This window comes from Rhinolophus ferrumequinum, chromosome 25 (genome assembly GCF_004115265.2).
Source record: "Rhinolophus ferrumequinum isolate MPI-CBG mRhiFer1 chromosome 25, mRhiFer1_v1.p, whole genome shotgun sequence".
Classification (NCBI taxonomy): Eukaryota; Metazoa; Chordata; class Mammalia; order Chiroptera; family Rhinolophidae; genus Rhinolophus; species Rhinolophus ferrumequinum.
In genome coordinates this window covers 5,671,859-5,694,715 of record NC_046308.1, presented here as the reverse complement: position 1 = coordinate 5,694,715, position 22,857 = coordinate 5,671,859, and the positions used below count along the sequence as shown (strand labels likewise).

Genomic DNA, 22,857 nt, shown 5'->3' with positions numbered 1-22,857 from the left:
AAGGAAATTAAATAATTAAAGGAAATTTCCCAGAACTGAAGGACTGAAAGGGCTCATGAGTATTCAGTGTGGTAGATTAAAACAGACTTAAAACAAGGCTCGTCATCGAGAACTGCAGAAAACTAGAAACATAAAGGGTCCTACGAACTTCCAAAATAGATTCACTGAAGGATGAACAATCAAATGGTTTTGGACTTCAACTCTGGGCAAATATGGGATATCAAGGAAAAGGGGTCCCCTGCACCAGACAGACCAAGGGAAGTCCTGGGATGGCAGCTGTGCAGCAGGCAGAAGCAGCCAGTTCAAAGGGGGCAGGAGTCTAGAAGGAAAAAAGGGGAGGAAAGGAAGCCCAGGAGGATGGTCTCCTATAAAACTGTCAGGGCCCCGGTGAGTAGGGCAAGACTAGTACCCAGGTCTGTTGTAGAGTCTGCTTAGAAACTCAGCAAACAAAAATGAGCCAATTATTAACTCTAGGGGAAAAAACTGCAAGAAAGGAAAACATACTCATAATACACAATTGGTCCAACAGTGGACAATACTTAGGTGACTGTAAATAATAGTGACTTAACCACAAATTGGAAAGCTGGAGGGAGTAAGGACGTTAAGAGTAGTAATCCGTGTGTTATACAAAACACTGAATGTCTGAATGGAAAAAAAAAAAATCAAGAAGTAGCAACGCAGGTTTGCTATTTGGAAATATAGAGGTAAATACAGAAAGCACTTGAGTTGATGGTAGTTCCCTCCGGACAAGGTCAGGGTGGGGAGGGAAAGGCAAAGGGCTGGCTGCCTTGAGCGTCCAATAAATATTTCTAAGGAAATTCAGCCCGAATAACATAAGCTAGACAACTGCGACTTCACTTTGTCACCAGGCCAGACCCTCCAACCACGTTCAAGGACCCTGAAACGTGTCACATGCCGTCCATTTCGTGGCGCAGATTTATTTTATGATTAACTCACCTAATACTGATGGGAAGGGAACACATCTGAAAAACAAATGAATCTGGAAGACTCTGGATAAAGAGATTTGCCTTCACAACTCAACTAGAATGCAGAGATCTGCAAGTCCTGAGATGAAAAGATGACCTGAATGGACTGCGGTGGAAAACAAAATGCAAAAGAGGATTTACACAGCTACGCATCACGGGCCACGCTGCAGGGAGGGGGTTCGTCCTGGGATCTCTGCTCCACATACACAGGCACTAAAGTGGAATAAATAAAAAGCGCTCACTGGATACCAAGCGCTTAAAACATGACGTTGCTCAGGCAGCTAGCTCCAGCATCAATCCAAGACCACGAGCTGAAACGGGATCCTGGGAAACCTCACTGCAATATGGCTCTCCGTCCTCTGCCTCCAGGGGGTGGGACAAGCCTGCCACCAAAACTCTAAGGAGAAATGTTTTCCTAGGCACGTAGGGACAGAATTATCTCGTGCCATCCAAACTTCCCCACTCCCACTCGAAAGTGGCACTGGGAACAGGCAGGTGTTTGTCAGGCATGAATGTAGGATGTAAAGAGGCAAACAACTAAACAACAAGTGAGTCCTGATGAAGCAAACACAAGACTGGATTGTGTCAAAATGTAATTTAAATGAGATAATTAAATTATTGCTTGGTAAACTTCTGCAAGTTTCGTTTCTTCTTTTTTTGTTTTTGGTCTCGTCTAAATCTTACAGACCCAATCCAGCCATCCCTATGCTTTCAGACCAATACTGGGTTAGCTGGGCTGAGAACGGGCAGTGTTGCCTCTGTCCACCTCACTGTCCCTAACGTCCCAGGTCCTTAAGAACCGACTCCTGCCCCACTAACAAGCAGATTCCACAGCGTGTGCGACAGATATAGAAGCCTAAGGGCACCAGCTGTGGGGTTTTCTGCCTCCCAGCCACCGGCCCTTTGACAGCAGGGTCGGGAGTGATACAGGAACCAAGCCGCTTACTCCACCTGCTGAACCTGCTCGGCCTGGCCTGGCCTCACTGCCCACCGCTCTGCCATCCCCTGCTGCCAGGTGCCAGCCCACCCACAGCACCGACAGAAGCTTCTGTGGCAATGTGTTTCGGGTCAGAAACCACAGCTAAGTGCGCGCGCACTGCTACCAGCACAACTTTCTTGGTATCAATTATTACAAATTCGGCAGTAACTTCTTTGTTTAGTATGTTTCCCCTCTACATTAGGCTGCGTGTGTGTCTGATTTGATCACTGGAATGTCCTAGCATCTGACCTTGTGCCACTGAGACAGTAGGCGCACAAATGTGGAATTCCCCGCCCATCCCAGGGGGTGCCCCCGACTGACCTGACAGGTTGATTTCAGTTAAGGAGTCTCGGGTGGTGGTGCCCACAGCAGTGAGCAGGTTGATGGACTGGTCAGTAACATGGTTACAGTAACTAAGGTGGAGCTTAGAGAGCAGGGGCATATGGCGAATGATGAGCCTCAGGGAGGCGTCCGTGATGTCCAGGCCGGCGAGACGCAGCTCCACGATGTTCCGGAGCTTGCTCCGATTGTCCATCTGACCTGGGGGGGCAGGGAGCAGGCAACACATCAGCCTGACAAGACTCGAAAGGCCTACTGGCCAAGTGTTAACACTTGGGTTTCATTTTGCCGTTTCCCCAAAAAAATCAGAAGTAGTTCCAACATTTAAAAGTCAGAAGATTCCACATGGAATTTTACACTTCTAGATTCTTGAAAAATCAGGAGACCTGGAAACACAGAGCCCACATTTCCACCCAGCAGTCCTGGGCCAATAGCGCCGAGTCAGCACAGCAGCCCTGGGTCCCGCTTTCCTCATGTGAACTGCTGGCAGGGAGCAATAACCCCAAGACCCTCTGTGAGACCCTGTCCAACCACACTGACCCCGATGCCCTCAGGGACCTGAAGCCGACGCAGTCAGATGTATGCAGAGGCCCGAGTAGGTGTGCACAAGCCCCCCCGGCACCCGAAGCTGAGAACATGGCAGCTGGGACTCATGTCTGCATCCTCTGGAGAAGCGCTGAGGCCAGAGGAGGCTTGAGGACGCGCATGCCTGACAGGGAGGGTCTGTGGTGAAATCCAGCTCAGTTATACCCTCCATGTGACCCCCTTGGCCACTCACCTGGCCTGTTATCCGTGGGTGGGGACAGGAGATCCCGCATCTGGGCATCCTTTAGCCCTTCTACCCACTGGACATCCAGGGTCCGGAGCAACGGACAACTGGAGCTACAGAGGGCTGAGACCGCGATCCATGAACAGCCCGACAGCACCAAGTCTCGGAGCCCTAGAGGGCAGAGAAGGGGGTGGCAGGTCAGGTGACACACCCCAGACCCCACTCCTGCACATCTGGGGTCCCTAGCCCAGTGCTCACCAGGCAACCGGTTGATGAGCCAGCTCAGCTGTTTCTTGGAGATATTGGTCCAGCTGAGGTCCAGCGAGACGGGCTGGCGCCGGATGATGCCGCTCAGCATCAGGGGCGTGATGGACTTGCAGTGGTTCAGGTCGATGCGGGTCCACAACCGCTTATCACAGCACCTGGAGGCCAGGCCAGCAGGGGGGCACCGTCAGAATGGAGGTTCACGAGGGGAGCCCCTGCACGGCTGTGCTAACTCCCCACCTACCTAACTCGGGAGGTGGCTCCTTACTCCACTCTCTGGCACCTTCTCTGCTTAGCTCCCATCTGCCCGCTCCTGGGCAACACTGCCACAGGGGCCCCATGGAAGGCAGTGGCACCTGCTCTCCATCAAGTCCCTACTGGGGGCTTTACTATGCCCTCTCCACACCATCGTTCAAAACAGCCTGCGGGAAGGCATCAGACCCATTCACAGATCAAGGTAAATGACTCGGCCACAAAGCTGGAAGCATCAAAGCTGCCATTAAGGTCACTAACTGGCTCCCTTGCTGTGAACCTGGGCTGACACTTTAAGGACACGACTCCAGCTGGTCCTCAGTTCATCTCCCAAGAAGCAATATCAGGGACGCAAATAGGGTTCATCTCTTCTGACAAGACCAGACTGACCGGAATGACCTAACTGCCTGGAACTCTTTGAGGAGGATAATTAAGCTCAACTGGCCTTAGAAGGAGAGAGTGTGACGAGTGATTCAGGTGGGACACATGTCACACTTGCACCATCCCTAGTGTAGCCTAAGCCTCAGCCGAGAGGCCGACAGGGCCAGTCTCCCGCTGCCTCCCGGTCCGAGCTTGGCCAGCGGCCGCTCACCAGCGGTTCCAGGTCCTGCAGACCCGCATGCAGACACACAGGTCTTGGTGGCTGAGGTAGCTGAAGACGGCCATCCACACCTCCCTGTGCATGACGTGGGCTGCCCCATCATCCAGGGGCAGCGAGTCGGGCGGGGGGCTGATGGGCGGCGGCCGGATCACGTGCCGCTCCATCTGGATGCACTTGGGTGGGGACACAGAGGGAGGGGGCCGGAGATGACACGGGGTGGGCTGCGCAGGCCGGGCCCCAGCTGGTGCCGCAGCTCCCGAGAGGGGCCATTGAGCCCCTTGCTGAAGCGGTGGGGGCGTTCGCAGACGCCCAGGGGCCGCTTGGGCTCCTCGTTCTCACTCTCAGGCTCCGACTTGATGGGCTGGTGGTTCTCGTTGGCCAGGCTGCTCTCGGTTTTCTGGATCTCCTGGTTGAGCTCCTTGCTCAGCTCTTTGCTCAGCTCCTTGTTGGGGAGCCGCCGTTTCCGGCGCATCTTCACCTTCTTCTTCTTCTCCTCGGGGCCCTCGGTCCCCTCGGTGCTGGGCCCGGCTGTGGGGGAGCTAGAGCGGGAGTGGTCGCTCTCCTGGTCTTGGGGGGCGCCTCGGGCAGATCATCCTCCGGCTCCTGCTTGAGCGCGGAAGCGGCTTGTTGGCTAGAGCCATCCGGTCCTCGGCGTTCTTCCAGGACCGTCGCTGAGGGAGGGGGGGCGAGGGCAGGTAAGCCCCGGCTTAGGGCTCTAACCCCCCCAGGCCCCCCCAACCCTTCTCCCAGGACCCACTGCACCAGGCCTAGGGTGAAGGGAGGGGCAGATGGTACCTTTTTCCTGAAAAGCTTATCTTCTTTGCCAGGTTTTAGCTGTCACAGGAAAGAAAGGATGCAGAGCTTGCTCCCCGGGCTCGTAGGATGTGGTTCCCTCCACACCCAACCTCACCACCAGTCCAGTCTCTAGAGCAGGGGCTAGAGGAGAGCCTTCCCCACAAATCCCATCTCCTCCACTCCAACAGACCGTTGGGCCCTGCCCGCTGGTTTTAAGAATCTGGAAGTGGAGGAGTGCGGTCAAATTGTTCCCACCCAATTGACCTCCCACCCTTGACCAGACCCAGAGATATGCAGTGGCCTGTTCAGGTTGGGACTTGGCCCTGGGAGCCAGTCCTGAGGGCAGAGCCTGCAGATTCCCAGCCGAGCCTTAATGGCTAAAGCTGGGAGCCGACGACCAGGCGCCACCTCGTGGCTGATGCTGGAAGGGCCGGTGGGCGGAGCTGGGCCGCCGGGATCCTCCGAGGTTCCCCGATCTGCAGGGCTTCCCCGCGCAGCTTCAGCTTCCCAGGCCTCACGCCAGAACCACGAGCCAGAGACCTGGGCTGAGGCCTGGGAAGCTCCGGGGCACGGGCGCCTGGGAGTGGCTGCGGCATTGGGCTGGAGGACCAGTGGGGCGGGGGTGGGGAAGGCCCAGGCTTGCAAGTCCCCAAGGCCTCGGGAGGGCGGGGCGACGTGGGAGCACCTGCTGCTGGAAGTAAGTGAGGCTGGATCTCCACCAAGGGCTGAGGCTGCTGCCTAGAGGGGGCCTCGGCGAGAGGTGAGAGGAGGAACCGGGGGACGTTTGAAGCGTCGAGGCCTAAAGGGGTGGGAAGAGGAGTGACTCGCTGGCTTCCTCCTCCTCTGGGGCCGGGCTCTCAGGGCTTAGGTGGCTTGCTCAGAGCAGCCAGAGGCCAGGGTCCCGAGTTCTCCCCACTGCCCCTCCCCGCCCCCTCACCCCTGCACCCCGGACCAGACCAGCCAGGCCAGGCCGCCCCGCGCCTCGCCCCTCCCAGTCCGTACTCGCTTGCGTCCACTTGGCTCTTGGGGCTTCTCGTATTTCCGCTTCCTCCTCAGGTGCACGTCGTCCGACTTTCGGCGCAGGATACCGTCAGGGGGCACCTTCTTGGGGTGCTCGTCCGACCTGCGCCGGGGAGCCTCCTCACACTCACTCCGCCGCTTGGCAGGCTCCTGACCTTCCTTGCTGTCCCGGTTCATCTTCTGCTCCTTGAGCAGGGAGCCGGGTAGGTTGGAGGCGTACTTAAAGCCAGGGCCACGCTTTTGCTTGTAGGCCAAAAAGAGAGAAGGAACAAACGAACTGTATATCTTTGGACGAGCTGCACCCTCCCCCAGCCCGCGTGCACCCTACTGGCATCAGGCAAATGATGCGGGGACAGGCTGGCCCCTGGACTGGGACGCCGACACTCACTTTCCCGGTCTTGCCAGCGTGGTTACACTTGGGACACTCCCAGCAGTTGGGAAGCTCATCATTGACCACGCCCTCTGACTCCTTAATCTGCAATGACATGGCCAGTCAGCAAACAGGGAGGGGAGGGGGCAGGAACATCAACACCCCACTCCCAAATGCCACTGCCATCCCACCTTTGGCCAAAAGGAGACAAGAGTGTAACCAGGTGGCTCTGGATTCAGGCTCAAATCTGGATTCTGCCTCTCACTAGCTCAGTGACCCTGCGCCAGTCACTCCACCCCTGTGGGCCAGTGCCCTCATCCTGGATCTGGGGGGTCCCTCTCTCACCGGGGCCCTGTGAGAACGCGATGAGATAACCAGGTAGAGCAATTAGCTCGGGGCCTGGTGCCCAGAAGGACCCAACAAATTGTTCAGTCATTTCGCACCCCGTACTGGGTGCTGTTCTGGCCCCGGTGGCACTTCTGATCTGGGAGAGAGACAAACAAGCAGGTGATAAAGACATGAAGGTCTGACTTCCAAAGCTAGGGAACATCAGAGCCCCCTTCAGGGTGGGTGGTGTGTGTGTGTGTGGGGGGGTGTCAAAACAAACCCCCACTGCCACCACAGAGGGAAAGGGACCACTTCAGAGCTGAGGTACCATTCATTGGGGGCAGGCCCAAGCTGATCTCTAAAACACAGACACACACGGGCTGACACCTGGGCTGACAGGAAGGTACAGGTATGATGACATTTTCTTGGGACAGAAGCTAGTGCCAACCCAGAGCAGTCTCTTCCTTTCAAAGGAAGAACCTGCTACCCAAGACAGGCAGGTCCAGCATGGCAGTCCTCAGAAAAGGCCGGCCAGCCCTGGACACACCAAGGGCAGGTTCCTGGCACACAGGAACAGGAGCACAACCCTTCGTTGTTCCCGGACCGGACCTCACCTGGCCGGCCCTGTTCTCTCAGAAGGCCCGAGCGTGGGTTCCAGCAAGCAGCCTAACCGCCCAGTCTGTCCTGCTGGCCCAGGTGCAAGCCTCTGGGAACTCTCAGTGGCTCTGAGGTATGGAGGTGGGGTGGGAGGGTGGCCATTCCCTCAAAGACACGAGCGAAAGTCTGAACTATCCAGACCCTTCTCGCCCTCAGCTCATCACCTGACACACAGAATCCCCCAGACTTGGGGGTCTTCCAGGGAAAGATTCTAAGCACCTCCCCTGCCCCAGGCCCAGCGGCAGCCTTCCCAGAGGCGCTGGGTGGGGGTGTGGAGCAGCACAGGCAGATCCCCGGGGATCGCTCACCTTAAGGCATCCGGGGTGGATGATTTCATTGCAGATGGAGCACTCCATGAGCATGAGGTTAAACTTGCCTTCTTCCTCTTCTACTGTGTCCTCTTTCCCCGCCTCGCCACACACTAGGCACACAGCAGTGTGGGGCAGCACTGGCTGGAGAGCCGGGGAGAGCAGAAAAGTCAGCAGGGGCCAGACCCCCGTGGGCAGTGGGTCAAGTGCCATAAGTGGCTCTCGGGCCTGCCAGGGGACAGCAGAGAACTGGCCTGGCACTGCCATCCATCCATCCATCCACTCACTCACTCGTCAGGCTCCTACTACCTCTATGCGCCAGGTACTGCTCTAAGTGCTGGGAATATAGTAATGAATAAGAGAGAGAAACACCTCTGTCGTCCTGAGCTTACACCTTAGTGGAGGGGGGACAAAATGGGGAATGATACAGTATATCACATGGTGACAAGGGAAATGGAGAAAAATACAGCAAGGAGGGCCAGGGCCAGGGCCAAGAGGTGGGGGTGCGGTAATCTGAAATGTGGAGGTCAGAGACAGCGTCACATTTGAGGCTGGGGTGTGAGCCGAGCCCAGGATCTGTGGGGGCCGAGGCTGCATCTCACCAGCGGTTATCAAAGCATAGCCCATGGACTCGGAGGTCCCCACGACCTTTACAGAGAGGCCTGGGAGGTGAAGACTCCGTTCAGAATAATACTAAGATGACACTTGTCCTTCTCACTGTGCTGACATTTGCATGGCTAACTGGTGGCACTAGTCAGGGCAGGGCTCCCAAGCGTGCTGGCGGTCACTGGGCGACTCCTGGCCACACACCCATGAAAAAGATCACCAGTTTCTTTGAAGAGCGTCTCTGATGAAGAAGTCAAAATTATTCATTTCATTCAAACTTTGACCTTTGATCCTTTCAATATTCTGCGTGACAAAAGAGGAAATGTGCACAGAGCACTTCTGTGGCATACCAAAGGACGATGGCTATCTGAAGGAAAAGCACCCGTGTGCCCAAGTTGGGGGGATGACCCGGCCCCTTTCGCCACAGAACATCATTTTACTTAGAAGAAGGGCTGATTTAAAAACACAAAACAAAACATGGGTATCGGCACATTTCTCAAAGACGAAATAAATAAGCCTGTCACTTCTAGAAAAATAGCTTACAGCACGTGTTGCAAATGATAAAATTCTAATTTTCAAAAAAAACTTAGAATTTTAGAAAACACGTTAGTCACCACCAACTGGACAGCTTCCCTATACTTAAAGACTTTTCTGACAAGGCAGGTGGTGATAACAAATGTGGCTTGGTTTTGGTTTACATTGTACAATGCTATGCACCAGGTATTTAGAAAATCTGTATAACTCCGGTGAGCCAGTATTTTCCAAATGGCCAATGCATGACGTTACAACATTATGTTTGAGCAAATGAGCTATTCAATGGGCAACAAAGACTAATGAACTTTAATGTAACAGTATGAAAAATTTGTTGATACAGTTTCAGATTCCACATTACAACTAACCTTTAAGAAATTGCCATTGTTTTCTTTCTGGGGGAGTACCAGAAAAGAATATCCACAATTATATGGAAGGGCTATTAAAATACTCCTCCCTTTCCAACTACCTGAGTGAGGCCAGATTTTACTCATATATCCTGTTTACCCGAAAATAAGACCTAACTAGACATCAGCTCTAATGCATCTTTTGGAGCAAAAATTAATATAAGACCCAGTATTATATGATATGATATGGTATTATATATTATACCCGGTCTTACATTATATAAGACCCACTTATATGATATCATATGGTGAGATACCTAGTATTATATATTATATATTACATAAGACCCAGTCTTATTTTACTATATATTATATAAGACCCGGTCTTATATTAATTTTTTCTCCAAAAGACGCATTAGAGCTGATTGTCCAGCTAGGTCTTATTTTCAGGGAAACATGGTAGTTCCTCCAAAACAACATATTGCAACAGAAGAATTATAAAAAGAAATATGAAAAGCCAGGTCTTTTACAATGAACCAGACATAAAAGATATTTACGAGAACATATGAGTAAACAAGGCCATTCTCCCTACTAATTTTTGTTTTGGAAGAGGTAGTTATTTCTCATAGGAATGTTAACATGTAGTGAGTTTATTTTTAAACGAATTGAAAATATTTTCTATATTCCCCAGTATTAATTTTGAATACAGTACTATTAATAAATAACTCATATAAGCAAAAGGTCTTTGGGGTCTTCATGATTTTTAAGAGGGTACAGGGGTCCTGAAACCACAAACTTTGAGAATTGGTGTACTAGGCCGTAAAACCCTACCCTTCCACTCTGCCCCACACACGCCTGTCTGCCCGCGCCGGATACAGGACCCAGGATCCAGAGGAAACACACAGGCAATTGTTACTAATCTGAGTGAGAGGAGCTTCAAATAAACTGGGATATTCCACCCCACCGTATCCCAGTGAAGATGCCCACAAAATGGATCAAACATTTAAATTCAAAGAAATAGAACACTGACAGTCAAAGAGTAACTGTTCCTTCAACAAACATCTTAACAAACATCTGCTAAAGCCCTAAAGCAAGTGGCCGGGAGGGGAACAGTGACAAGGGAGAGGGCTGCTTCCTCAAGGTGTTTGGGACGAGGAAGACAGGCCGCGCTGAAATCCTAGGAAAACACGAAGAAGTCGTGTGCAAGTGTTTCCAGACGCAGCAGAGGCTGGCTGCTGGAGGGACTCGCAGGCCAGGAATTTGGGCTCCTGCAGGCAGCGGGAAGGGGGAGCGCAGCTAGACTGGAACTGGGGCACTGGTCTACGACGGTGTAGGAGGCTGACTGAAGAAGGTGATAAGAAGTAGAAACAGAAGTGAAGCTGCTGCAGAGATCCACGAGGGGAGACCCAGGTGCTGGAGATGGTGCTGGACAGTGGGAAGGGATAATAATGGCTGTGGAGGAAGCCTCGTGGAGAGGGGAGGGGCAAAGGGAAGGAGCGTACGTACAGGGAGAGGGAGGCTCTGGCACATCAAGAGAGAAGGGCCTGGAAAAGGAAGAGAGGTGAGCCTGTCAGAGATGGGTAAAACATGGCAGGAAGTGTCCCAACAAAGTGGAGAGGCTAGAAGAAGAGTAAGAAGGTCCCCGAGGGTCAGGCCAAGTCAGCAGTTGCTATCAGTTCCAGAAGCCACATCAGGGTGGAGAAAAGACACCGAAGTGAGGTTCCTTCAACCAGCACTGTCTGCCGCCAGGCAGCGGCCGAGCGTCAGAGGTGCAAAGACTAGGTGACAGCAAGCAGGTTTCCTATAACGGCCCGGGCACTGCGTGCAGGGAGGGGGTGGCAGACAACAGCGCTAATGAAGAGACAGTCCTGGGTCACTGCCAACATGCCAAGTTTAGGTGACACTATTCAAAACAACAGTCCCTATAGATGACCTCACTTAAATCTCGACGAGGCAACGAGTCACATGGACCCTTGCTCCAGAAAAATGCACATACACACAGGCACACAGATAAAAATCTGTATTTAATTTCAAGGGAGAGCTCAAATTCTCTGAAATCCATTCAAATGACCTGGGTACAGTACAGGTAACAAAAACACAAGCAGTGAAACTTAAAACTGCTGCACGGCAAGGAAACAACCAACAAAGTGAAAAGGCAGCCTACGGAGGAGGAGGAAATATTTATAAACCATGTATCTGACAAGGGGCTAATGTCCAGATTATATGAAGAACTCCTACAACAACAAAAATACAAACAATTCAATTTAAAAAATAGGCAAAGGACTTCCACAGGCATTTCTCCAAAGAAGCTACACAAGATGGCCAACAAACAGGAAAAGATGCTCACCACCACTAATCATCAGGGAAATGCAAATCAAAGCTATAATGAGCTATCACCTCGCACCCATTCAGATGGCCACTATCAAAACTCCAGAAAATAACAAGAAACTGTGGCGATAAACAAGAAATGCAGACAAATGGGACCCTTGTACACTGCTGGTGGGGAAAGTAAAATGGAGCAGCCTCTCTGGAAAACAGTGTTTAATTTTAACAATTAAAAATAGAATTATCGAATGACCCAGTAATCCCACTTCTGGCTATATATACAAAAGAATTCAAAACAGGACCTCAAAGAGATATTGGCACACCCATGTTCACTGCATCTCTATTCACAACAGCCAAGAGTCCGTGGAAGCCACCAAAATGCCCAACAACAGATGAATGGGTGAAGAAAACACAGTATAAATATACAAAGGAATACTATTCAGCCTTTAAAAAGAAGGAAATCCTGTCACACGCTACAAAGTGGATGAACCTGGAAGACATTATGCTCCGTGAAATAAGCCAGTCACAGAAGGAGAAATCCTGTTTGATTCCACTTACACCGGGTGTTTAAAGTAGTCCCACTGAGAAACAGAAAGTAGAAACAGAAAGTAGAAAGGTGGCTTCCCCGGGGCTGGGGGAGGGGGAGGAGGAAAGAGGTGGAGCCTTCCATGGACCCAGTTTCCATTTGGCAAGATGAAAATGTTCTAGAGATCAGTTTTCATGACAATGGGCATATAGGTAATATGACTGTACTGTAATTTAAAAATGGTTTAGATGGTAAATTTTACGTTATGTATTTTTTTTACTACCCACCCACACCCAAAAACCACAGGCAATGTGTGTGGAGGGAGAAGGGGAAGGTGGCCCTGTGCCTGCAGGGGCACTGCAGACAGGGAGAAAGGCTCCCGCCAGGCTGGCCTGCAGACGAACCTGCTTTCACATGGGAGTACGGACACCATTCCCCCACACGGAGGAGCGGGGGCCCTGAAAGCAGTGCCCCCATGGAAAGCACAGTGTGCGGGGGTGTGTGCCAGCATGTGCCACCGGGCATGCCAAGCTGTCAGTGTCTGCACCCACTGCCTGTCCTGGGGCAGCGCGAGTGGCGGGGAGAGGCGTCAGGGGACTGGCCAGGCTCTCCAGCACCCAAGTCCCGGCTCCATAAATCAGTCCCACTGATCCAGGGCAGCCCCTCCAGGAGGGGCACTGACCTCCCACCCAGACCTCTGACTTTGAAGACAGGACAGGAAGGAAGGGCGGGAGGGAGGGCCTAGAACCGTCTTGAACTGGACCATAAATGTCAGCAACAGGGTCACAGACAGGACATGCTGCCCTGACATCTGCAGTGGCAGACACTTCAAAGCCCCCAGTCATCTAGGGAAGGAAGGAGTTGTAAGATCATCAGACGATGAAGGAAACGGAGCCCGAGCACGTGGCAGGCCCGTCCCGAGTCCCCGTGTGGAATCTGAAAACAGCACTCTCTTCCCCAGGGAGCATCTCTCAGGAGTTTCTGCTGCTGCAACACTCTCCTTAAGCAGAGGGACTGGACAGACCAACAAGTAGAGGGGGGCCAGGGTCCTGGAGTTAAAGGGCTGCGGGCACTGGGGCACCCTCCGCCCACTCACCGCGATGCACTGCCGCATGATACAACTCTGCTTCATCCGCCCGGGGCCTCCGAACTTCTTCATGTCCTTGCAGAAGTGGCACTCTCCGCACTCGGTCCGCAGGCAGGCCTCGCACTTGCGGCATCGCGTCCGGCGCCGGCGAGCTCCCGCCGTGGTCCGGTTGGCGGCCAACTTCACCGCGGAAGCCGGGCCCAGCTTCCCCTTGGGCCGCCCTACCGCCCGGTTCTGCGGGAGAACACACAGGACTGGTGAAATTCCAGGCTGCAGGGCTGGGCAGACCCCCAGCTGATGGTGTCCCTCCAAGGGGTAACCCCAGGACCTCAGAATGTGACCTCCTTTCCGGAGGCAACCAAAGTAAAGCCAAGTCATTAGCGGGTCCTAATCCAACATGGCCAGTGTCCTTAGGAAAGGGGGGAATGTGGACATAGGCAGAAGAATCCTATGTGACGACACAGGCAGAAGACGGCCATGTGACCGGAGTGATGCCGGCCAGCCAAGAAATGCCGAGGACTTCCAGGGAAGTCCAGAAGCTGGAAGAAGCAAGCAGCCTCCCCTAGGGCCTTCCGAGGGAGGATGGCCCTGTTGGCACCTTGACCTCAGACGTCTAGTCTCCAGACCTGTGAGAGAATGAAGTTTCTGCTGCTTTACGCCACCCCGTTTGTGGTGCTTCATCATGGCAGCCCCAGGAAACGAAGGCAGAGGGCACCCTGGTTTCTGAGGGCAGCATGCCCTGGCTCAAGTCACTTTCGTGGCCCCAAGTCAGGCCAGGCCCTGTGACTTGTGCTTCCCCAGAGACCACGCAGGGCCACGCGGTCAGGTCCTGTCCCCTCTGCCAGGAACACCCACCCTGCCCAGTGGGCTAACGCCTCCTCACCCTGCAGGACCCAGTGTGCACACTGCTTTCTACGGGCAGCCCTCCCTGACCACCCGGCACTGCCAGGCCCCCTCACAGCACTTCTCGTAATTGTCTGTTCTTCTGCAGGCCTTCCCTTTGAGACAGGAAGCTTAAGAAGGCAGTTATCAAGGGTATCTTGTCACCACTGTCCCTCGAGAAGATGACGGGCACATTAAGACATGCTCAAGAAACCAAACAAACCCCAGGAAATGAGACAGTAATCCTAAGGAACCTTGACTTCTGAGACCTTCTCTAAATGGGCTCCAAATCCATCTTCCGCGGTGACTCAGAAGGAAACAGAGACAGGTAGAGTAAATGCTACCCAGGGAACAAGCCAGCTGCAGGGCCTGCTCTGAGCTCCTTACATCCAGGCCACTGGCCTCAGCGCCCTGCTCACCCGCTTCTGTGCTGCAGCTCCTGTCTGCAGAGGTGTCCTGTCCCCCGAGAACTGACGTAGGGAAACTGGGATGATAGAGAACGTCTTGTCTGAAGCACCTGAGTAGCACACGTTTGCTGAGAAATGGTCCATCCCCATCAGGGAGACCCACTACGCACCCCAAAACTTCTGATCTAAACGGCATGTACTGCGCAAAGCCCCTTTTCAGCCAGTTCAACAAGCTCAGTCCATCCCAGCCTTTCCATTTACATTGCTTGTCATACTTGGATCCTTAAACAAAATCGCATCTTGTTAGCTCCCGGGCACAGCAGGATGGTTACACTGTACCTCCTTCCAGAGACCTTCCGCGCCCCACAACACACACTGCAACTCCCCCAACACCACAGGTGCTATCTAGACACGTACAACCACATCAGGAAGAAACAGTCAGTCCACCTTGCTCCGTGCCTAAAGCCTCACCGTCATCAATCTTCTGCTGCTGGCCCCTGCGGGGAGCTCCAAGTCTCATAGGCACCGTCCCACACGCACCTTCGGGTGTTGACACCGGAGTGGATCCTTCCCCCAGGTTTATTTTCCCAGCAGCCTGCAGCCTTCAAGGAGACGGCAAGGCCTCTGACGGCAGGAGGTGCCCACCTCACGAACCGCTGCTGCTCTGATTTTCACCCAGCTCAACTGGCTCCGACTCCGCAGAGGAAGAGGAAAGGCCCAGCTCCACTGGCCCCGTGTCCTCACCTCCCCCAGCGCCATGCCCACCGGTCCCGGGGCAGCCACGGGCGGGCCTACACACCAACCAGCTGCTCAGTAATGGGCTGCTCCGCCACGGAGCGAAGAGTGTCACAGGCCTCCTGACACGGGGCCCTATCCTACACCACAGAGAGGCCGGGGGCGCCCCAAGTCTCCCATTCTGCGGCGATACCACCTTCAGAGAGATAAATTGACCTACACACTGCACACGTCACCTCAGGTCAGGTCCTGCTGCCAGAGGAGCAGGAAAAAAAGAGGCCAGTTTTCAGAGCCTCCGGATTTGAGAATGGCACGTAAGGGACCGTGACCTGAAAACCAAGCAATGACAAGGACAGTGTCAATAGCGAAGGTGGATACTTGCCGAGTGCCCACTATTGTATGCTGATCAGTTTACATATATTACTTAATTTTCCCAATAACCCCATGAGATGCCATTTTTCAGATGAGGAAACTGGAGCTAGAGTTTGAGTGACTTATTCAAGGTCACAGAGCCAGGAAAGGACACGCACACACCCCTCCCAAGCCATGCTCTGAACACCACAAACTACAGTGACCCACCAGCAAGGTAGGGTAAGAGCCCAGAGTCCACTGGAACCGACCACAAGCCCCTGGAAGAGGTTCAGTGGCTGCTCCAACGCCCTCGACGGGCGCCTACATGAGGTGCAGAGAGCACGTATGTGTACTTCCAGAAAGATGGAACCCAGGAAGGTTCCTCCCTCTCTTCCTCTCCTCACAGCCCGGAAGACTTTCTGACACAGACAGTACCTCCTGTTACCAATTCACTCTTCAAATCATCACAGTGTGGGCAATGAGGTAGGCGACTCAGAGCCCTGACTCAGGTACAGAGAGGGCAGCGCACGGGCCAGCCTCCAAGGACAAAACCAGAGCCCTGAGCCCGGAAAAGGAGATTTTAAGGTCTAAGTTTCCTAGGTGAAGGACTGAAAAAGAAAGGAAAAAGAAAAAAAAAACCTCCAGGAGTCCAAACGTGGCTCTTCCCTCCCACTTGGGAACAGCAGGTATAAATAGCCACTGAGCCAGGCCTCTGCCCACAAGGGCAGTGTCTCTTGGAAGTAAAAGAGTTGGGCAGATCCAGCCAGAGTCACAAAGCTTGTACGTGACTGTGCCAAGCCCACCTTCCCATGCTTTCCAAAGCACACTGCTATTTGAAGAAGCACTTTTCCAACCTATGCAAAAAACAAATCTGCCTGGATTTCAATGGCAGCTGAGACATCTTGGAAAATGACAGAGCAAATAACAGACAACACCTCGAAAGACGAGGTGTAAGGAACCACTGTTCCTAAGGACCCTGACTCAGGCCCTTTCTAGCCAGCTGCCAAGTCAGGCTGGAAAAGCTGATGCTGCCTGCAGCCTCACGGGCCAGCCTCTGCAGGGTGAGCACAGCCGCGGGCTTGGCAGGAGGCAGTTGGGTGACATCTGAAACGTAGCATCCTAATAAAGACCACTGAGGATCGACAAGCAAGAGAAGACATCAGAGGGTCTCTATTAAGGAAGGTGAACAAGCCTCTCATTTTGGCCTGAAGCTTCTGTCCTAGTATCTTTTGGGTGACATCTAAAGGTTCACAAACCAGTACGGAATTCCACTATATCCTGCCCTTGCTTCTGTTTGTTCAAGTGACCCAGGGGGTGCCTCTTTGTTAATTTCAGCATGAAATGTTCTTCTCAGCAAAAGGCAGTGGTGGCATCCATTGACTTCCACCGGCAAACCCCAAGGCCACTCGTTCATTGTTTCAGGCCAGGTCCCATATCCTCATCCTCACCTGGTTAGGACAACCGAGAGTCCACACACCCCAGACACAAACCATAGTATTCCACCACCTTTCTTCTATCAGTAACTCATAAGTATCAACCTTAAAAGGAAGACTATCGAAGTAGTTCTTTGATTCATTCCACAAATATTAACGGAGAGCCTCCTATCAGATCCGATTCTCCAGAATGTTCATGGGCAGATCCTCTTTAATTTCTCATCTCTAAAGCCCTGGGATTAAAATTACTGGGCTCTACCCAAAATACTGAAGAGACATCCACATTCACGGATTGAAAGACAACAGTTAAGATGGCAGCACTCCCCAAAGTGATCTGTAGATTCAATGCAGTCAAAATCCCAGCTGGATTTTCTGCAGAAAGTGACAACTGATCCTAAAATTCACATGAGAATGCAAGGGACCTGGAACAGCCAAAACAATCTTGAAAATGAAAAGTTGGGGCACTCATACTTCCTGATTTCAAAACTTTTTATGAAGCTACAGGAAACAAAACTGTGGTACTGGCATAAGGACAAACATTTAGACCAATGGAATGGAACTGACGGGGAATAAACCCTCACAATATTTGTGACCAACTGATTTAGAAGAGAGTGTCAAGACAATTTGGCGGGGGGGGGGGGGGGAAGGGGAGGGGGATGAGAGGAGAATTGTCTTTCCAGAAAACGGTGTGGGGATAAGTGGATATCCACATGCAAAAGAATAACGTTGGGCCCCTACTTCATATTATATGCAAAAACAACTCAAAATTGGATTGAAGACCTAAGTGCAAGAGCTAAAACTATAAAAGTATTAGAAGAAGAAAGCCTAAGGGTAAATCTTCATGACCTTAGACTAGGCAAGGGTTTCTTGGATATGACACCAAAAGCATAGGGGATAAAAGAAAAAAGATAAACTGGGCCTCAAAATGTAAAACTTTTGTGCTTAAAACAGCACTATCAAGTGAAAAAGACCACAGAATGGGGGAAAACACTTGCAAATCATACATCTTGTAAGGAGCTAGTATCCAGAATATATAAAGAACTCTAACATCTCAAAAAAAAAAAAATCCCATTTTAAAATGGGCAAAGGATTTAAACAGGTATTTCTCCAAAACAGACGTACGAATGCACAATAAGCACTGTAGCCACCAGAGTGTGTGATGTGCCCCGGAGACTCATTCATTAACCCCCTCACTCACACATTCTCCCACCCACCCACCCGTTTTCTGGCTGTGGATTACGTGCCGGAGGCAGGGCCAGGTGCTGGGACAACACAGATGACTAAGAGGGGTTCCCTGACAAAGGCACTCCAGCCGTGGGGAGAAAGCCACGGAACCACATGAACACGGTGCAACACGATGACGAGAATAGCCAAAGCTAACATTTATCCAAGTAGGACTCTGTTCAACATTTGTATCAATGATCAGTGACGTGGAGATTATTATCTCCATTTAGAAATGAGGAAACCGAGGCACAGCGCAGTTAAGTAACCTACCCAGTGTCATAGTGTCAATAAATGAGAAGCCAAGGTCTGAATGAACCCAGACGGTGGCTCTAAAGCCTGGACCCTGGGAGGCTAACCCAGAGAAATGCCTCATCTTACTGGTAGAGAAAAGTGTCACAGTCACAGGAAGTGGTGACTACGGCGCGTCTTAGAGGGGAGCTAGCACTCTGCAGGCCAGGGGTAGGGGTGGGGTTAGGGAGTGGATATTCTAGGCAGAGGCAGAGTAAGATAGAGACATGAAACAACGCCACACATTCAAGGAATAGCTTGATTATGGCTGCTGGGACAGAGTCCTGCGGTGGCAGGAAGGTGGTCCCTAGGGCTTTGGATGCTACATGAGAGAAATGGTGGCCCCGTAAGAATAGTTCAAGGACCTTACATGCAGGAGCAACATGACTGTATTCTGGCAACAATGTGGGGAATGGATATTCCTTGGGCGGTGGGCAAGATGACAGGCAGGAGGACAGTCGTCCCGGCTGACGATTATGAAGGCATGAAGAGAGGCACGGCCGGGAGGAGAGGAGCGGTAACTCAGGAGATGCTTTAGAAGCAGACCCAGGGTTAGAAGACCCGGAGGCTGAGTGAACAATGGGTCTGCAAGCAGGAAGAGTCCGGGAAAACTTGGAGATTTCTGGATTGGCCAACAGGAGAACAAGAGTTGAGGGCTGGAGAGAGAACAATGAGTCCTCGTGGAATGACACGTGGAATCTGAGGGACCCATGGGACAGCCAAGGAAGGCGGCCAGCAGGCAGGAGGGAGAGAGCTGATATATGTGTACATATACAGCTGAGAATCGGCATCACATACTGTTAAACTAGTTAAGTCCCTGAGGGTGTCCAAGGAGAACCGGCAGAGTCAAAAGAGGGTCCTGGACAATTACCTTCAAGACTAAAAACATCTAAGGCCAGGTGACAAAGAGAAACCTGCTGAGGAATGGCCAGAATGGCAGGAAAAGCAGCAGGAGGTGTGGCATCACAGAAGGGAGCAGGCTCGAGTTTCATCTGTCAACCGGAGTCAGTGAGAAAAACAGTAAAACGTGGGGGGATTTTTTCACAATTCAGATAGTTCCATGTTTCCCACCAAACTACCCCTAACAGTAGCACACTGACACTTAGCCCCACAAGGGGGTGCCCCCCAAAACGTCAGGGGAGTCCTTTGTCATGCTAATGTTGCATTCTACTGCAATAAGAGATTTATTTCAACGTGACATATGTTCCCAAATCTTCAAGCATAATGGATATCCCAGGAAAAGCGGGATTTCAGCAGCACTGCGTGGAGGGGTGGGGGGTTAACACACACCTGTAGACCCCAGGGAGGGCTTCAGTTTGTTTATATGCTGAGGGTAAGGAGCCAGAGAATAAAAACACAAGAGCTACCGGAAACCCAGGGGATGGGAGGACCTCTGGAGAGTCTGAGGAAAGCTAAGGACCTTTTCTCCAGGAAAACGCATAGGTACAAAGTCACAAAACTTTTGCGTGTAATTCCAGGAAGGTTCAGGGACCCATGTCCTTAAATGTCACTATTTAAGAAGCTATAATGACTTAACACAGTGGTTAGGGCTGCATGAATTTTTGAAAGATTTTCTTCTTGATAATTTCCTAATTATCATTTTACGATTCTCAATATGCAATAATCATTTTTAAAGAAAAAAAGAATAAAGCTATTTTCACTTCAGGGGTTAAAAATAAACAAGATGTAACAAGAATTCTTCTCACTAACAAGCCCCTCTTTAAGGGGCATCTCCTCAAACTGAAAAGCAGAGCTGAAGAGTTTTCAGGCACATTCTGCAGTGAGAAAGCAAATGAAGTCGATGTTCAGAGAAGGCCCAGCCAAGATGAGCATGGCAAAGCGCACGGAAGGGGTCTCCTCCCACCCACCCTTCACTCTGGTCCCACAGGCCCGACATCGGGAGAAGGGCAAACCCAGGCTGCTGAGGGAAAGCATGGGGCAGACAGGCCGGCCCAGCTAAACAGGCCTAAGGAAGCCTGATGTGGCCCAGGTCTGGACCCCAGCCTCGGGTGGGGACGAGAGAAGTGCACTTACGGAGCAGCAGGCAAAATTCTGATGAGGGGTGGGGGGAGAGGGGGTTACAGGCACAGCTGCAGGGAAGGCCAAGGCTACAGGAACTCCCAACAGGGCCTCCCCTGGGTCCTCTCATGCAGCAGGTGGGTGTACACCTGCACGCCCACACTCACACCTCAGGAAGGGCCTCTCCTTCCGTGCCACGCCGCGTCGGTGGAAGCAGGCGACTCACGCCCCCGAGCCCTACTGGAAGGAGACTTAAAGAAGAGCGGGGTCTAGAGCCTGCGAACTGGAGACTCCAGAGACTGTGTCTCGTCTCGTGTGGAATACACAACTGCCTTTAAGGGGACTGGAGGAAGCCACTCTTCTTCGGGCAATCCCGGGCTAAGGAAACTGGTCAGGAAAGGGGGGAGGGAGGCTAGCTGCAGTGAGACACAGCCTGGAGTGTCCCCTGTGCAGGTTTCCTTAGCGGACACTATCTTCTCTGTTGAGACTGTGGGAAAAACCTGCTGCCCGTTGACCTGGCTTAGAGGTCATCTCAATGCACCTGAGTGGAAAACATCATCTTAATGTGAACAAGGCGACTTTCAAGCAGTGTTGCTACCAAGTCCAAGTGCCACAACCCGGCCAAACTGAAGTGAGGAGGAGGGCAACAAAATCTGGCTCCCGGAACACAGGTCCTCTTGATGAGGTCGACCTCTCTCTCTCAGCAGTAGCAGGACTTGAAAACGTGTGTTTAAGCCCAGAGACATACTAAGTCTCATCTTATAGTGTCAAAGATTGTATCTACCATAGGCCCTGGGGTGTGGCCAAATTAAAAACAACAAACAAAACAAAATAGGTTCCAGAAACCTCAATCCTGAAACACCAAAGTGCAGTCAATCCTGAAGAAGAGTCTTGCAAGTGCCTTATGAATAACCCGATGCCACAGAAATGATAAACTGTGGGCAGGGAGAAGGTAGACCCAAAATGAACTGAAACTTCCAAACCAAGAGCCGAAGTGTGAACCAAGTGGCAAGATTAGAGAACCATTCATTGCAGGCTGTGCCCCAGACTTGATAAAGTTCCAAGCCCCCGAACGGCTTGGGTTGTCTCTGGGTTAATCCAATCCATAAAACCAGTGCGATTCAGGAATATCTCCTAAAGTACACGTGCCTGGAAGATGTCCAGTGAAACTGAGAAAACAATACAATTTAACTTCATCTCTGTTACATAAACCACTTAATAACTTGTGTGAAATGACTGAAGTGTAGCATATACAGCACTTCCTCAATCACGCCTAATGGAAAGAAAAAACGTTCCTACATCTAGGCCTGAACTCTCCAAACACCTTAATCCCACGGAGGAAATGCTCCCAGGATTATAAGCAAGCATCGTATTCACCTCGTCCCACGCCCACATGACAACTCAACCATCCAACGCTTAATTCCGTGGACGAGTCGACGTCGCCTGTGTCCTGTTTCAAATACTGTGCAGATTATACTTCCTAAAACCTCCACTTTCTTCTCCTGCTTCCTACACACGAATCTTCCCGTAGTAAATTCACACCGTAAACACACCCAGGGCTTTGTTTTATACAAAGATTTCTCCCCCCCTGGTCCCAAGAGAGGTTGTTTTCCCCTCTAAACCCAACCCAGGCCAAATACTGCCATCTGGGGTCACGGCTTCCTCCCGCCGCCGCTGCCGCCGCCGCCGCGGAGCGCACTCGCCGGGTTCCGGATTCCCCGCGCCGGCCAAGGCTCGCACCCCTTCCTGTCTCCGTCAGCCCACGGCGGGCGCGCGGCACCCAGACAAAAGCTCGGGCCGTCGGGCCCACGGGCCCCGGGCCGCCCACCCTCCCGGCCGCAGCGTCCTTCAGCCCAGAGGCCGAGCGTCCCGGTGCAACTTTGCAAACGAAAAGGAAGGAGGCGCCGGCGCCCGCAGGTCCGGGTGAGCCCGCGGCAGCCGTCACGCGCGTGGGCCGCGGGCGAGGGCGCGAGGGGAGGGTGAGGCGCGCCCCTGCCGCAACTTGCCCGCGGGCCCTGGCCCGCGCCCGGGACAGGCAGGGCCGGCCCGACGGCGAGGCCCACATTGTCCCCGCGGCACCGCCGGCCACCCTCACGCACAGCCGCTCGCACACGCCCCCTGCCCCGGCCAGCTGCGGGGCCCACGGCGCCCGCCGGCCTGCCGCGCTCCTCCACGCCCCGCTCGGGCCCGGCCCTGGCGGCCCCGCCGGCGGCGGCTGCAAAACTTTCTCCTCATCGCGGCGGAGCGACGTCGCGACCGCCCTGGGCGCGTCAGTCGGTCGGTCGGGAGGTCGGGTGGCGCGTCCCTCCCTCAGCCCCACCCCGGGCCCCCGACCTGGTCCGGCTCCGATTCATAGTCGTCGTCCTCGGCGCTCACGGACATGGCCATGGCTCATGGTGGGCCCAGGCTCGCGCGCGCTGACATGGCTG

At 52.7% G+C, this 22,857-nt stretch overlaps 1 protein-coding gene across 1 annotated transcript in view; it reads right to left on the bottom strand.

Annotated features, from left to right (window-relative positions):
• The window catches only part of KDM2B (lysine demethylase 2B), a 109,789-nt gene that overhangs the window by 5,180 nt on the left and 81,752 nt on the right, over window positions 1-22,857 (bottom strand). Inside the window, 13 exon segments of the mRNA XM_033097500.1 lie at window positions 2,287-2,505; window positions 3,083-3,244; window positions 3,332-3,495; window positions 4,182-4,395; window positions 4,398-4,754; window positions 4,757-4,801; window positions 4,804-4,861; window positions 4,986-5,024; window positions 5,671-5,784; window positions 5,988-6,248; window positions 6,394-6,480; window positions 7,668-7,811; window positions 13,099-13,323. Coding sequence (XP_032953391.1) covers window positions 2,287-2,505; window positions 3,083-3,244; window positions 3,332-3,495; window positions 4,182-4,395; window positions 4,398-4,754; window positions 4,757-4,801; window positions 4,804-4,861; window positions 4,986-5,024; window positions 5,671-5,784; window positions 5,988-6,248; window positions 6,394-6,480; window positions 7,668-7,811; window positions 13,099-13,323 — 2,089 coding nt within the window.